Raw genomic sequence first — 16,139 nt, 5'->3', positions numbered from 1 at the left:
AGCGTTTTTCATTTATTTTTATTTTTGTCTCATAGCGCTTGGTCTGGGTTGAGGAATTTGGTGGTTTCCTTAATGAGTTCATTACGATCAATTGTTTCACTTATATTTCTACTATTTCTTTTCTTGGTTGTATTTGCTCTTCTTGGGATGCAAATCTTTGGAGGAAGGTAATAAAGAAACTTTTATAGTTTAAAAAACTATATATATATATATATATATTGTCAATGTAAATGGTAGGCTAACCACGTTACCCAAACGGGAAGACGAACGTTACCCGTTTATATTCATCTCTGGTATTGTGCGTTGCTAATGTAAGACTGACATGAATTATTTATACCCTATACTGTGACCTTCCAATATCTGATTATGACGTCACCTAAAAGCGAATACTGTTTGTTGCGTAGGTTTAGTTTCGACGAGGGAAAGCCAAATTCAAATTTTGATTCGTTTCCAAGTGCAATTCTCACTGTATTTCAGGTATGCTTGTTGATCTTCTATCAATATTTTTCCCACTTGTTGTATTCCTCTGTTTTGTATTAACTTAAATAATTAAAATTTGTTGTTGACTTAATCTGAATGCTTAGAATTGTTTTTGTACTTGGATTGATCAAATTTATTGTTATATTAGGTAGTATATTACGCTAGATAAATTCTTTAAAAAATCATATTGGAGCATTTTGTTGTCAAGGTTGCACACCCATGACATAAACTCCACTGTGTCGAATCGACCTTATAATAAAATTTATTATATAAGTAAAATAAATATTTTTTCAACTGTGGCTTATCAATTTAAAAAAGTTACATATTGTGCTTCGCATGAAAATGAACAAGTTAGTGAGCAATATGTACAAAGCAAGAAAATTAAATCACCCATAGACTAACAATTATGTCATTTGCAAGTGAAAAACATGTGTTTCCCAATATACGAGTAAAGCCCAGGTTTTAGAGCGGTCTTGACATAAAACTTTAAGAGCAACGGCGTATATGAACTTGTTCACTAATAGACTCAGTCTGTAAAAAGCGTTTTACACAACACAAACTTTTGGCAATTGTGTTCTGTTTTTTTAAATAGTTAATTTTTTGTAGGCGCGTTCTACGTGAACAATTTTCATTTTTACCGTATAGAACTCGTGACAATTTTAGATATATTTTTGAAAGACTCTTAGTGCATTTGCGCTGTCTAAATTTGAAGGGTCGCGTGCAGGGGCGGATCCAGATTTTTTGTTTGGGGTGGTTTGAAATTATTTTGAGATGACGTCACAAATTCAATTCCTAACATGGCGTCACAAATTTACATTGAAACGTGACATCATAAAGAAGTAGGTTAATAACACCCCACAGAATTAATAACACCACACAGTTCGTTTATTTTATTGAAGGTTAGGGTTAGACGAATCGCGCTAAGCACAAAAAACGCATTTATTTCGTTTGAATGGCCAAAAATTACATTTTCGAAGCCCCCCCTCCCCCCCTCACGCACCCTGATCAAATATTAATTAGGTTTTATACCAAGGGTAATTCCTTTCTGTCGGTTGCACATAATTGAGTTAATATAAACGGATATCCAGTTACTCATTTTTTTGTGTGAGGTTTACATTTTTAGTGTGGACAACCAGGGGCAGACCTAGATAATTTTGTTTGGGGGGACTATTAAATGTTTTTATAAAAAAATCGTTACAAAACTAGGACGTAACTTAGCGCCATACAACAAGTAATTATAGAAACCATGGTGTTCTAGAGCGAACTCGTGCTCAAATATGCAGTCAAAGATGGGTCATCTCAATCTCACGATTTGCAAAAACGCATTTATTTGGTTCAATTGAGCCAAAATATGTTTAGAGAAACAAAAAAATGCTTTTACATTTTTAAACTTGGCAAAAATATATATCAAAAATTAAAAAAACATACTAATCGCAATATTATGATTCATTTTTTTCCAATACAACAAATGCGTATTTCTTTATGGTACGAAAGAGCGAAGCCGCATTGGCGACTGGGCGAGTGCGAAATGTCACCCCGAAACGGGCTTGTAGCGGCCGTTTTGGTATCTAGATTTCGACGCCCAAGTTTAAAAGTTTTTAAATAGCGCCGTTTGAGCGCTTCTATTTAGTTATCGGCTGTTAGCCCTTATTTAAGGTTAGAAGTGGATAATGGGTGGAGTTATAATTTACATTTGGAGTGGAATTTTTGTTAGGGGAGTTAGTAATGAAGCTATGGACAGGGATTTGATGTTGGGCAAAATATATTTTTCGTCCGTTGATGACTTGCATATTTCGGTCTTATTGCTGGAGCTTGTTTCCTCTTTTAATTTCTGGTAAAATTTACCAGCTCTATTTCATACTAATAAAATGTTATTTGAACTGTGTTTTCCGTCAATTCTAAACCATGCCTCGAATTGTTACTGTTGATCAAAAAACTGTGAATCAGTTCTGGCATTGTTCTTTTCGGTTTGTGGCAAGTATAATTTTAGCATGCTTGCGGTTTAGGTTAAGATGGTAGTTTATAGTTTATTTAATGATGTGATATTTTGTTAGATCCAGTTCCGAATGTTTATTTATGAAAAGTTTTTTTTAGCTTTCGTATTTTTAAGTTATTTTAGGGTTAAGAGCATTAGTTTTTGTATTTTTTTCTTTGTAGTGCACACAAAACTTTAATAAACGTGTTTTAGACATGGTAAGTAGATTGAAAGTTTACTTAAAAAACGTAACCTATGGAATAGTTCAAATCAAATAGTACTCGTACCTACTTGATTGCATTCTAAATTTAATTATATAAAACATTCTAAATTTAATTATATAAACTAGGCGGGTATCTTACTATATTTATATTCAGATATTAACAGGAGAAGATTGGAATGTGGTCATGTACAATGGAGTGCGGGCCACCGGTGGTGTGGACAATGGAGGGTTACCCTGGTCGTTGTACTTCGTATTTTTGGTTCTGTTCGGAAATTGTATCCTATTTGTTTTTCAAACTCATAGCTTTTTCTGTAAAACTAACGAAAAGTTTTCGCATAATTTTTAAGGTCGTTATATCGTACTGTTTTTTAATAAGTATCATTTTTAATTTATTATAAATAAAGATCGCGCAACTGCGATATATGCCGCAATTTGTAATCTATTTTTTAAGTTTAACTAACATTGTTTTACTTGACTTGATCCTAACTACTTGATGTAATCCAACTGAATAATCAGACACGCTGCTAAATGTTTTCTTGGCTATTGCCGTCGACAATCTAGCGAACGCACAAGAGCTTGCTAAAGATGAAGAAGAGGAAAAAGGTGAAAAGGAGGCCAAGAAGGCCCTCCGCGTTGCTCGTGAGATTGAATCAGTTAGTCCAGGTTCAATGGAAAACATAAGAAACCAAATGTAAGGACTATGAATTAAATAGAATCTACAATATTAGTCTATTTTTCAAATGCTTTTTAGAAATTCGGGTGACTTAGGAAACAATGTGAAGTCTCGTGCGATTTGGGATCGGCGACAGACTGAGTTACGTCATCAACGTGTAGCGCTGACTAAGCGTGACGGCAACGGGCCGTTTGATGACGACAGTGATGACGACTTGTATGTTCCCGGTGAGAGAAGAAGTGGCAAATATTTCGATATCGCCAGCAACGTAAAATATAAAAATGAAGAACACTCACCTGAGAAAAAGGTAAATTGTTGTCGTTCAAATCCGTTTATATAGTTTTAATTTTTCCGACTTAATAATATTTTAAATTGAGAGAGGCATTTCCATGCAATATTGTTACAGAATATTTACAGCCTGCATTCGTCACCTGCAAAAATCATCAGCACGGAAAAGTTTGCCGAGTAAGCTTTTTTTCTATTAATTTAAACTAACAAGTCAAATATTTTACTCATCTGAAACATTATTTTTAATTTAGCCAAATAGGTCCAAATTACTTAACACGAAATCAGCCACAAACCAACAGCATAAATAATCAGATTACTGAGGTGACAAGTCAATCCATCGATGGCGTCAATTTGCAAACTAACAAACCACATACTACTTTGTCAACATTCGTATTGACAGGTAACTATTTAAATTCTATAGCAGTTATTGATAACTCTGTTTCTATTTGGGGTCATGCCATTTGTGATTTTTTATAGTAGTAAAGTGGTTTAGTAGGCGTAATAATCAGCCTAGGGATGGTCAATCAATCAGTGTCCAAGAGCCACATTTTTACGTAGTTAAATGCAAAGAGCCACACCTCACACATGGACAGAAAGCAATACTTACAGTCGTACACACATACCTTTGCTCAGCTAGATTTAAGTATAAATGTTTCACACTAAGAATATTGCTGCGTATAGCCTAGACTACGTTTAGCGATTTTTATTCACAATGCAGGATTTCTTTAAAAAATGCCACCACGCTTTCAAAGTTTCTCAAATCTATCGACTTGATTATAGAAAAATGAAAAAGAGAAACATGATCAGGATAAAAGCGTAAGCCATAAAATAAGCCTCGCGCACAACGAAAATGTAGCATAAATACATTCAAGTGTAATACGGCAAAATCCTCCGCCCTCAGATGTTATCATACAGCAATGGATGCTCGGCGTTTTAAGTCTGTCAAGATTTCTCGAAACATGCTAAGATATACAGCCTTAACGTAAGAGCTCAATAAAACTGATTACCCAGTCCAATGCGGCTCGGAAGCCTCTGTTTGGCCATCCCTGAATGAATTATTAGCTATAAATATGTTTTTGTCAGATTTTGAACGTGCAAGTGCGGCGACTACAGGTGATGCTGAGGCTGGGATCGTCGGTAACGAAGACAATGAGCACGGCCCAAAACCTGTGCTTCCTTACAGTTCCATGTTCATTTTTAGTTCTGATAATCCGTAAGTGTTTAGCTTAGTGTTGGTTTTACTCACTGTAAGTATTGTATGAAAAGATACATTATAGAGTTGCGCTACGTAAATGCTTTACGTCGTAAGAGAAACTTTTCATGCTTTCTTTGTATGGCACAACGTTGCCGCGCGATTAGGAAGGCTACACACTTGGGTGTGTAAGAGGCCGAATGTAAAACAAAAATTATTAACTCGATTTTCCTTTAACTATTTTCTTTTCCCATTTTTACAGAATTCGGTTGGCTTGTCACTACATTGTCAACCTCCGTTACTTTGAGACCACAATTTTAGTGATTATTATTTTGAGCAGCCTGACCTTAGCCACAGAAGATCCAGTCACTAAAGACTCACAGAGAAATAATGTCCTTAAGTACTTCGACTATATCTTCACCGCTGTGTTTACCTTTGAAATGGTCATGAAGGTATATATTTTGTTTGCCCCTTTTAGTGTTCGATTTTTTTGGCTAAACGTTGTTTTAATAGATGATTGACTTGGGCCTTGTGCTACATCCAGGATCCTATTTTCACAGTTTCTGGAACATTTTGGACTTTGTGGTAGTTTGCAGCGCTTTAATTGGATTTGCGCTAACGTATGTAAACTTTTTGTTCCTATAGTAAAATTACAATTTGCTCATCGCAGCACAGTACTGCTTTCAACAACTCGAATATGTTTTAATGCAGAGCGTCGGACAATCCACAGCTTGACCTTGGTGTCATTAAATCTCTTCGTGTACTTAGAGTATTGCGTCCACTTAAGACAATTAAACGTTTGCCAAAGTTAAAGGTAAAATGCCTTAAATTTATCTTTATTTGATTCTTATATTTGCAATCCTGTAACTTATGTAACATGTATATTTAATTATATAAATCAAATTGTCCCAACACGTCAGTCATTGTTCTTTATTTTTCAGGCTGTCTTTTTATGCGTGGTTAACGCCTTTCGAAACGTTGCCACCATCCTTATCGTCTATATGTTGTTTATGTTTATATTTGCTGTTATTGCTGTAGAGCTGTTTAAGGGAAAGTTTTTCTACTGTACAGATGAAACGAAACATTTCAAAAATGACTGCAAGTACGTATTCCGACTTTTTTTATCAGAATTTAGATTCGTACAAGCCTAATGGATATGTTGTCATACAGAGGTGAATACACAGCGCTCCACGCAGACGGAACTATTCATAGGATTAACAGGGAATGGTTAAGACGTGATTTTCATTTCGACAATGTACTTTTCTCTTTTCTTACCTTGTTTGTAATTTCTACTGGCGAAGGATGGCCAGAGTAAGTGTGCTGTGTTTATACTCAATTTAAATTATAAATGCTTTTACAAAATATTCAGTACAATTGTCCGTGCTTTAATTGGGGTTTACTCCGCACTATTTGTTTTAACCATAACCATATATATTACCATAATCTCATAAAATGATGGCTTCTTGTCTTATTAGCGTGTTATGGCACTCAATTGAATCAACTTACGAAGGAATGGGTCCACAACCAGGTTATCGAATGGAATTGAGCATTTTCTACATAGTTTTCTTCATCGTTTTCCCGTTTTTCTTTGTAAATATTTTTGTTGCTTTTATCATCATCACATTCCAGGATGAAGGAGACCGTGCTATGTCGAATTGCTCGCTCGAAAAAAACGAGGTAAAATTAATTATTTAAGTAGCAATCAATAAGCGTTTGAATGTTCAGGTAAAGATTGATTGATATACTTTTTATTTTACAAATATAAAAGCGTTACGCTATCGTATGTACTGACAGTAAACTGTAAATATACTCAACGAGCAATATCAACTGGGTAAAGCGACTCTGTGTACGGTTAAAGAAGCTCTATTATCTGCCTGCTTCTTTGGGGTAATGCACTTTTAGGAACAAAGGGTGAACGCCCAAATGTGTACAGATGCAGAAAAATTTACAGTAAAATGTACGAAAATATCCCCGCTCTAAATTTGCTTACATAAATGTTTTTTTTTATTTAAAAGCTAATGAAGATGTAAGAAAATATTAGCTAACGCGCTTTTAAAGCAATATGATGCGCTTTTTATAATTGGATGTAGTTCTAATAAAAATTGTTATAAATCGATAACAAATTACAACCTTCATCACTATGTTGGGAAATTCAAGTTACGCAATAATCATAAGTTGTGGTTACGATACAGTTCCGAATTAACCCAAATGAAACGGTCATAATTATTACCAAGTAGAAGGCCAGGTCTAGTAAGGTACTTTAATTACAGAATTGCAGTTGCGCGCCTTATGAAGTTGTTATTAAACTTTCCTGATATATTTTATCCCGCTTTAGGAATTGCTTTATCACAATAATTGCATGTGGCAATCATCTGGCCAATCAGTATTTATCTACCGAAACATTTTTCCCTTCGGGATAATATATAAAGTAGTGCAATTATAGGATAACACATATATCTCATATTATGGTCCTGCCTAAATTGAAAGATTGGGGACAATCGCACTATTGTTTTGCGGCAATGCTTGAATCTATTGAACGGACGATGGCAAAATCACGTTCCGTTTACTAATAAATAAATTAACATAAAGTTCACCTTATTTTTGAGCCTTTTTTCATGTTTAAAAGGCTGTGTCGAAAAAAATAAGTTAGTGTTTCTATTAGCTTCTATAACTGTTACAAAACTGTTGGTAAAGCAACTATAATATTTTTAGCGAGCCTGCTTGGATTTTGCTATTTCTTCGAAACCTCTGACACGATTTATGCCCGATAACAACCACAGTCTGCAGTATCACGTTTGGAAAATTGTGGTTTCCCCCGTGTTTGAATGGATAATCATGTCGCTTATTGTACTCAACACCGTCGTACTTATGCTTAAGGTATGTACACACATATACACATACACACAAACATCAGTATTTATTTTTGTTTTTAATTTTTTTCTTTAATTTGTTTTCTAGCAAACATTCGGTCGGTTCGCTCTACATAACTCATGTTTATATTAATAAAGTTTAGCGCAAAATTTATATCTACACGTTTACCGATTATATGTCAATCTCTTAGTTTATAACATATAAATTAATTTCGACATAAACAAAAAACATTTTTTTACATTAGTACAACAATATGAGCGTGGCCTACGAAGGTGCCCTCCATGAACTCAACATTGTCTTCACCGCACTATTTAGCCTCGAATGTTTTATAAAAATGTTTGCTTATGGTCCACTGGTAACTAGTTTCTGAATATATTGCTCTATTGTATATTCGTTGTTTTGATTATTCGTTGTTTTGCATGATGTTTGTCGCTAAATGCAATAGGAAACGTCGCACCCTTTCCACTATTCCTTTAGAACAGATTTTTGTTTCATTGAACCTGTTAAACTTGAGATATTAGAATATTCCCTAGGTTTGATATTAATCCTTTAAACTGTCTCCCTTCACCGGTATATAATAAGTTTTGCGAGGTTATTAGTTTCATGAGTCTACTGCTTTTGATCGTCGTTGTGTATTGCACGAATATTAGGATCGATGGAGGAGCGCCCATACGCCCGGCTATGACAAAGCGCTGGATTACACCAACTTCATCTTCACCGCTCTCTTCACCATAGAATGTGCTTTAAAGCTTATCGGTCTCAAACCTATTGTAGGTTAATTTTTTTTTTTAAATCCGTTTTTCGTTTAAAATTTAGTTTTCTTTTAACTCAGTACATCCACAATTTTTGTTTTATCTTACAGATAGAAAATGAAATGATAAAAATGTCACCTACCATATCGATTTATTAGATTAAATAAATTTATTAACAACCCGATAAACACCTTTAATTTCAGGTCATTAATCAAGCGTAATGTAGTTTAATAGAATACAATTTTGTAAAAGTTGTGCATGATATTGTCGTTGAGTGGCTTTATGTTGTTTTTTTCCAAACATTTTTATAACAAGTAGCATACTTATAGATAGACTATAGATTACAATAAATAAACACGTATTACTTTGATTTCTATATAAGTTTAATTATGGTTTTGTAACATTTTCAATAGATTTTAAGTGTGGTACACCTAAAAGTAGGCCATTGCAGTAAATGAGATTATTTATACGTTGCAGAACTATTTCCGTGATGCCTGGAACATTTTTGACTTCATTACAGTGGTAGGCAGTATCGCTGATGTGATGATAACATTTATTGCGGTAAGCAACCTTTTGGAAGGCTTCAACAGTAGGGCCGTGTTTATCTTTAAACTGATTCCTTTGTACAGATGTAACATGTGTTATTTAGCTCAGAAACGTGTTACGAAAAAAATGTATTTCATATATCTTGTTACATGCCCTTATACTGAGCAATTGACGTTATATATTTTTTGGGCAATTTCTCGCGAACGTTTGCCGTATCTCTCGGATCTACTTATACTCGATTTCCGTTGCAGATTTGGGCACGAGTTCGAATAAAAAAGATAAAATCCTGGATCCAGGTCCTTGGCTGTGAACAGCCATTAGGTTTTTGCTGGGGCTTTTTGTGAAATCGCTCGTATGTTTGGGTCTTGATTTAAATCACAACGTAGAAGCGAATTTTGTAATCTACGATATTTTGCTTATAATGCGATACACTTTGGTGGGTTTCAAAAGGCTTACATTGTTTTCGTTTGAACTATAATGAGCTTCTTTTAGAATATGACTTAACACGTTAAAATCCTGTGACAAACTATTTATTAACCGATGTTGTTTCTTCTTAAACCAAGCAGCATACCAACATTCGACCGGAGGTAATCTGCCCTAAGTGAAGTCATTTTCCCTGCACGCAATCATTGAAATAGTTTTGTAGAACACTAAACACCACTACCCGTTTAAAACATTGTACAGTATGAAATGTATGCATAAATCCAAATGTGATCTGTCCTACTTTTTTCATTTCGCTTTCGACGTTTTAGTCGTGGAAAAAACGTTTAATACCATCCAATTGGATAACAAGCCATGCCTAATCTCGAACAGTTCAATGCCGTGTTATACTAGTTTGCGTCAAAAGTCTTGCTACTAACTGAGGAACGCGTAACTTTATTGCAGCAAATTTAGATAAAAAATTGAAACCCCTTAGTTGTTGCAACATTCATCACCGCATTACAGCAAAATAAATTCGATGTTTGACTGCATTTTGTGCTGCTAAGCTGTAGGCTAACATCCTAATTTCTATATAACTTTACCCAGGATACGCTTGTGTACACATAACACAATGACCGGCCAATGGCATTTGGTTTACGGTTATCATGAACTAATCGTCATGTAAATCCTACTCTTTACGATTTATACATATCATGAAATAAATACTTAATATAACACCCCTCCACCAAATCAGCTTCGTTCAACCTGGGGATCTCTAATTTGGCTCGGCGACACATTTTCTGCCAAAAAATAAAATTGTTTAATAAACTTGTACAAATCTGCGCCACTAATAAATCTATTTGTGTTGAAGGGCATATTACTACAAGGTTTAAATACAATTGCTGTTTCTCTTTAAAAGGTCAGAAAACATAGGCTACGTGTGCCGCCATGTTCTTCAAAACCATCCAATCAGCTCGCGTTGCCGGACGCCTTTTCTACTAAAAAGTAGTTACAAAGCGCTTAATTAGCGGCACAAACTCCGTTGGCATGCAAAAAAAGTATAAAAATTCATAGAGTTACGGAAACCTATTACACTTCGCACAATTTATTCAATTTACAAAATAATCCTTTTTTTATTTATTTACATAAGCAAATATAAGACTATTCAAACGCTGGAGCAATCTTGAGTGGGTCTTTCCCGCTGTACATTGCAGCTATGTACTTTAATAGGGGCCCAGTCTCTGTATGCTTTTTGATGTGTTTTAGCCAAGCTTGATTCCAAAATACTTTATTAGGGCACTTTTTTTCTTTGAAGTATTTTTAGGAGTGTTTAAAGCATTTTTACATAGACAAAACAGTCAAAATAACTTATTTTGCGAAGTTTAAACAACATATTGCCTCGAGTATTTTAACCATTATCACGCCGGCAAGGGTACTATACTAATTTTCAAACTGACAAAATCACCCGTGTCACCACCTACCAGACGCCGTATACCCGCACCCCGACCCAGAAACATAGGTAGTTTTGCTAAATATATTTTTTACTCATATTGAAGATTTTCAGCAGCCTACCAAAATGTTAAGCTAAATACAAAGATTTTTGGTAATATAAGAAAGAGTAATCAGGTAAACCCTAAATATATATTTTGTGAGCGGCGAAGATGATTGGAGATTCTACAGTTATTTAGCTAGAAAATTAGTCTGTACGACCTAAATAGGATAGCCGTACTTGGCAGGGTTTTTTAAGGTTTGGTTTGGGTGACCGCTAAGTAGTTTTAAGAGACCGCAAGTGTTTCATTTAAATGCCAAAAAATAGCCATATTTGCTTAAACGAATTATTTATTAGGCTACTGGCAGTGCACAATCACAGAACAAATTTTTCAGGTTCTATCTCATGCAACAAAACAGATTCGCAATACCGTTCCCATCCGCCAGCTTCCATTTCTTCGTTGTTTGCAGATTCCAACGCCTTCAATGCTCGCACTGTCACTGTTCGTCGGTCCTTTGTTTTTTGCCACTTCTCAGCTATCTTTTGTGCATCCTCGTCAGTAAGCTGCTCCGGACCGTTCATCGAAATGTTGATTAGAGCATTCAGGGTGATATCTAGTAGCTTATTTCGTTGCTTGGTTTTAACACGACATAGAGTCGAAAATCCTCGCTCTGGCCAGGCGGTTGCTAGAGGAATTGACAATGCAATGCAGCAAAGTCGATGCAGCTCTGGAAACATTTGCTGGAATACGTTGTCTCGAGCAATTTTGCTGCAGACATCACCGGGATCTTGGCAGAACTCAAATTCTGGCATTGTCATTCTATCTTTCAACGTTTGATAGTCATTTAGTACTTTCGAGGTTTGTTCAGCAGGAACAATGTCAAATCTTCTGATAAGCAGCGAGAGATCATCATTCCCATAAAGCTGGCGCTAAGGGGTATCAAGAGGAATATCATTAGCATCACAGATTCGAAAAGCAGAGAGTACCTCAGGCTCAGGGAAACGTTCTTCGAGATTACAGAGCAGTGCCTCACAGTATGTTTCTGTGGTGAATCGCAGCAGTTTAAAATCATCTTCAAGAAGTGTATTTTAAGATCTTGGTAAAATTTTTGAAATCTTCTCCCAGTCAAGTTTTAGGCTGTTTAAAACCTGATCTGAATTGGCAATGCTCCTAATCTCTTTTTTGCATATTGAAAGTGCAGACTGCATGTGAGAAAAGTGAAAACTACCTTTTGAAACAACAATGATAACTTGTTGAGATGGACCAAAGCAGCATTCAGCAAGTAAAGGGTGAAAAGAAAGCATATGGAGCAAATTAAATGAAGAATACCAACTGCTGTGCAATCTTTCTTCTCGGTAGCAAAATATTGGAGCGTAGCGTGTACAGCAGGCAGTTCTGCTTTCATTGCGATTACAGCCTGACCATGAGATAGCCAGCGAGTACGGCAGGCTTTGACTAGTTTTCGCGCAGAAGAATCAACATCAACAGTTTGCATTTCTTGTAGTTTTGCGGTCTTGAGCGGCGAAATTGAAAAGTACTTCCACGTCTGGACTAAGCGATGCGCATGGTAGTGCACTGTGTAGGTAATCGGATTTTGTGCAGTCAATTTCTGTGAAAGGGAATTTCGGCGGCCTATCATTGCAGCAGCTCCATCTCATGCAATAGCGACATGTTTACCCACATCAAGACTGTAGTCAGCAGCGACCTCTTTCCAGAGTCGGAATAGGTTGGCAGCAGTTGCTCCGCGAGCGTCTATCCGACGGATATCCAAAAATGCAGTTGCCTGGCGTCCCTTTTTATTGACGTACTGAACAAATGTAATATATTGCTGCAAAGTAGCAATATCGGTTGTCTCGTCGACCATGGTAGCCCAGCATAGGCTTTGCTTGACATCAGCAACGATGCGATCAGTCAGATGGTCGGAGATGAGCAAAATAAACTCCGTCACTGCTGTTGAACTGGTATGTCGCAGGTCACAAAGCCGGTCATTGTGACCAATGCGGTCAACCAGTGTTTGCAAGGAAGTTTTTGCAAGGAACTTTCTCTTTCAGTACCCAGTAAACTAGATGTACTCTCTCAGCCACTGTTTTGGTTTTATTTAATACACGATCTTGATACTTTGTGTGAAATAGCGAGACACGTTGGTTCTGTTCCAGTTTAACTGCTTGCTGGTGTTGCTCCGAGCTCAGATGCACATCCAGACGAGAGGGGCGCTGAGGTCTGGCGGGTACGCTGGTGTAAACATCAGCAAACTTGCCTCGGCCAGTGATAGCTACTGGATGCTTAGAGCAAAGCAAACATATTATGCCTCCGTCAGCATGGAGGGTAAACACGTTCATTCATAGAGCATCATCAAAACCTTTCAGTTTGATCCACGATTGAAATATCTTGTTCCCACTATATTTTTTATTTACTATAGTTGCAAGTCCAAATTTTGGGAAACCGCTGGAGAAAACCGAAACGGTCCCCCAAAACACCTTAAAAAAACACTGCTTATGGGCACCATTCGTATATGAAGTTGTTACACACGTTTACGTTTACTTATAGTTTAATGATACATGGTTTTGCATTCGTAAAGTCACAGCTCTACCATATGTCATAAGAAAGTCATAAATATTAAAAAATGTGGGCTGCACTTAATTCCATTGTATACAACAATGTTTTCATGCATTTAGTTATCATTATGCTTAAACCATACATCTGGTCATTTCGTCACTTAAGATTGAAGTATTATGTATTGCACGTTGCGCGCTGTCAAATGTCTTGCACAATCAAAGTGAGTTTCGGCCATGACAGCTCACTACAATATCGTAGCGCTGAACAATCAAACCTCAAGCAGTTACGAAAGCGCGCGATATGTGCTTCGAAATGATATTTTAGCAAACATATGTAACATTGACTGTAAATATGTTATTACTTATAAGACACTACTGCGAAACAAATTCATGGTAACGTTGGCCTAAAGCTGTGGATTTCAATGTTGGAAGTGCGCCCCGCCGGTGGAGCCTGGCAAACAACGATGGGACATGGCTGGATTGTAGTCCTACAGGAAAAAAACATATTTGTATGACCTCTTGCAGTTCTAGTGGGGCCTGGTTGACCAAATTTAAAAATTCACTGGCCTGACTAAAGAATAGGCGATCCCATTAAAAAAGTAAATCTGTCCGGTTGGTAAAGTATGTAAAATTAGTAAACTAGTAAATTGTCATACAAGCCTTTAATTGATCATTATGTAAAGTTGCGTAGCATCGTTTTTGATGATTTTCACTGAGCTGTTTGTTAAAAAGAGTACCGCTATTTAAAGAGAAAGATAAGAAGCCCAAATTTGATTTGTGGTTCTCAACCATTGGTCGGCAAAACTGTGAGCCGCAGCCCAAATGTGGGCCGCAGACCCATTTTTAGTGGGCCGCGAGTTACTTTTGAATAGCTTAGTGTTATAATGGAGTTGTGGGCCGCGTGATAGTCGTACGACGTACATTCATTGCACTCTATTTTAAAAGTTGTGTGGCATAGAATTTTTAAATTGGCTCAGCTTGAAAAGGCCCACGTGCCAAATGTGATCCTGGGAGGCTGGAAGCCTGTCGAACTATATTTATTGCTAACTTAAACTGCATGTAATTGAAAAAAATTTGAAATTATGTTTTACATTGTAATATGGCAGTGTTTCGGCCAACAAGGCGCCGTGTAATATTGCACCTTATATAATTATATCAACTTGCCACGGCTGCCGCTGTGTGGATTCAGACGCCCTATATAACACAACGTCTACCCAACTATTTATATAGTTAACGCATTTTCGACTGCGAATCTATAAGTCTTGCAAAGGTAATTTATCGTGAACGCGTAGGATTTTTTGCACTTCGTGCTAACTTTTACATGATTTCAGTAAAGCCATTCGGTTGGGTTGTGGAAAAAATAGTGCTAATACTTTTATGTTTCAAATGCGTCTAATCTTTTTTAAAAACGCAATAAATAGATTTTTTTTTCTTTGCGCGCTTAACGTAACCTGTTGTATAATTGCAAACCACTTCGTTCAAGAGCATGCTTCTTCGTATCTGAAAAAAAAATTCACATACACAAAAATTTAAACGCTCAAAGGTAATTTCACAGGCTATTAGGTAAACACAAAGGCGTAGCCAGTGGGGCCCTGAGGGGCCATGCCCCCCTCTCCCCCCCCCCCCCCCCAAAAAAAAAATTATAAATATTTTACTTTTCATAATTTGTTTTTAAAGCATTTATGAGCAGTACCACAACAGTCGATCACAGGCATGCCACACCTTCAATTGTCATGCACTGTTACATCATAAACGATGTAGTTATTATTACGTTTGCTATACATTAATGTAGTTTTACTACTTTTAGACAGGTTTTGCTCTTTGAATGTTTTTCAATATTTCGTTAACACTCAGTCAGTTGCTGCTCAAAACGGTTTGGTAACATTGTTATTTGTGTTCGCTACGGCAGTTAATACAATGACAAAAGCTAAACATAAAAGTTCAACTTTTTGCCCCCCTCCCCCCAAAAAATTTTCGGCTGGCTACACCACTGGACAAACATAAATTTGGCTTTGATATATTTTTTTACCTATAGGTATTTGGTATGGATTGCGCTGCTTGTTTTCATTTTTGGCCTCGTTGTGCTATGTGTACATTCTATATCTGTTGAATAAGTTAGATAGTTGTTGTTCATAAGTACTATGTTACAATGGGTCATTCCGCAGCGGACATTATTGCGCACAGGTCTTATTTATTGTCTGTTCCTGAGGAAGTTTTATTTCACTGGCTTGTTTGGTCGCACTTAAATTGTTAAAAGCGGTTGTAATTTTTAATTGGTTTTTCAGGATACTGTCTTTATTAAAGTTTGGTTAAGAATTTTTTGTTTTATCTTTCGTTATTTTTCAATTGTGTGGAAGTGGTTCTAATTCGACGAGGTTAAAACAAAATTCACTAGGATATAAACAATATTACCCCGGTAGAAATTATTATATCTACGATCGGATAGCAAGATGCTAATTAAATTAATTTTTTAACAAGCGTACTGTATGTCTAAGTATAAAACTTGTCATGGTGCCCAATGCACTGGCTTACATATATAACTCTGTTATTTGTATTTGTCAATTGATTAAAACCGTAATTTAGGACATACAAGTTATTAACTGGCCCCTTTACAAATATGTTTCTAATATGTATCTTCAACAATATTGCGTCAACCATAACAACAGTCTTTAAA

At 36.3% G+C, this 16,139-nt stretch overlaps 1 protein-coding gene across 1 annotated transcript in view; it reads left to right on the top strand.

Moving 5' to 3' along the window:
• The window catches only part of LOC146133049 (voltage-dependent calcium channel type A subunit alpha-1-like), a 75,304-nt gene that overhangs the window by 45,536 nt on the left and 13,629 nt on the right, over positions 1-16,139 (top strand). Inside the window, exons 19-35 of the mRNA XM_083397456.1 lie at positions 36-167; positions 405-477; positions 2,833-2,953; positions 3,195-3,369; positions 3,430-3,658; positions 3,758-3,816; positions 3,891-4,039; positions 4,723-4,852; positions 5,094-5,283; positions 5,345-5,451; positions 5,543-5,645; positions 5,773-5,933; positions 6,002-6,142; positions 6,307-6,508; positions 7,544-7,708; positions 8,353-8,472; positions 8,932-9,015. Coding sequence (XP_083253582.1) covers positions 36-167; positions 405-477; positions 2,833-2,953; positions 3,195-3,369; positions 3,430-3,658; positions 3,758-3,816; positions 3,891-4,039; positions 4,723-4,852; positions 5,094-5,283; positions 5,345-5,451; positions 5,543-5,645; positions 5,773-5,933; positions 6,002-6,142; positions 6,307-6,508; positions 7,544-7,708; positions 8,353-8,472; positions 8,932-9,015 — 2,341 coding nt within the window. The remainder of the gene's footprint in view (positions 1-35; positions 168-404; positions 478-2,832; positions 2,954-3,194; positions 3,370-3,429; positions 3,659-3,757; positions 3,817-3,890; positions 4,040-4,722; positions 4,853-5,093; positions 5,284-5,344; positions 5,452-5,542; positions 5,646-5,772; positions 5,934-6,001; positions 6,143-6,306; positions 6,509-7,543; positions 7,709-8,352; positions 8,473-8,931; positions 9,016-16,139) is intronic.

Source organism: Ascidiella aspersa, chromosome 9, assembly GCF_963924565.1.
Source record: "Ascidiella aspersa chromosome 9, kaAscAspe10.2, whole genome shotgun sequence".
Taxonomy (NCBI): domain Eukaryota; kingdom Metazoa; phylum Chordata; class Ascidiacea; order Phlebobranchia; family Ascidiidae; genus Ascidiella; species Ascidiella aspersa.
The sequence above is the reverse complement of the archived record's forward strand: the minus strand, read 5'-3'. Positions and strand labels throughout refer to the sequence as shown.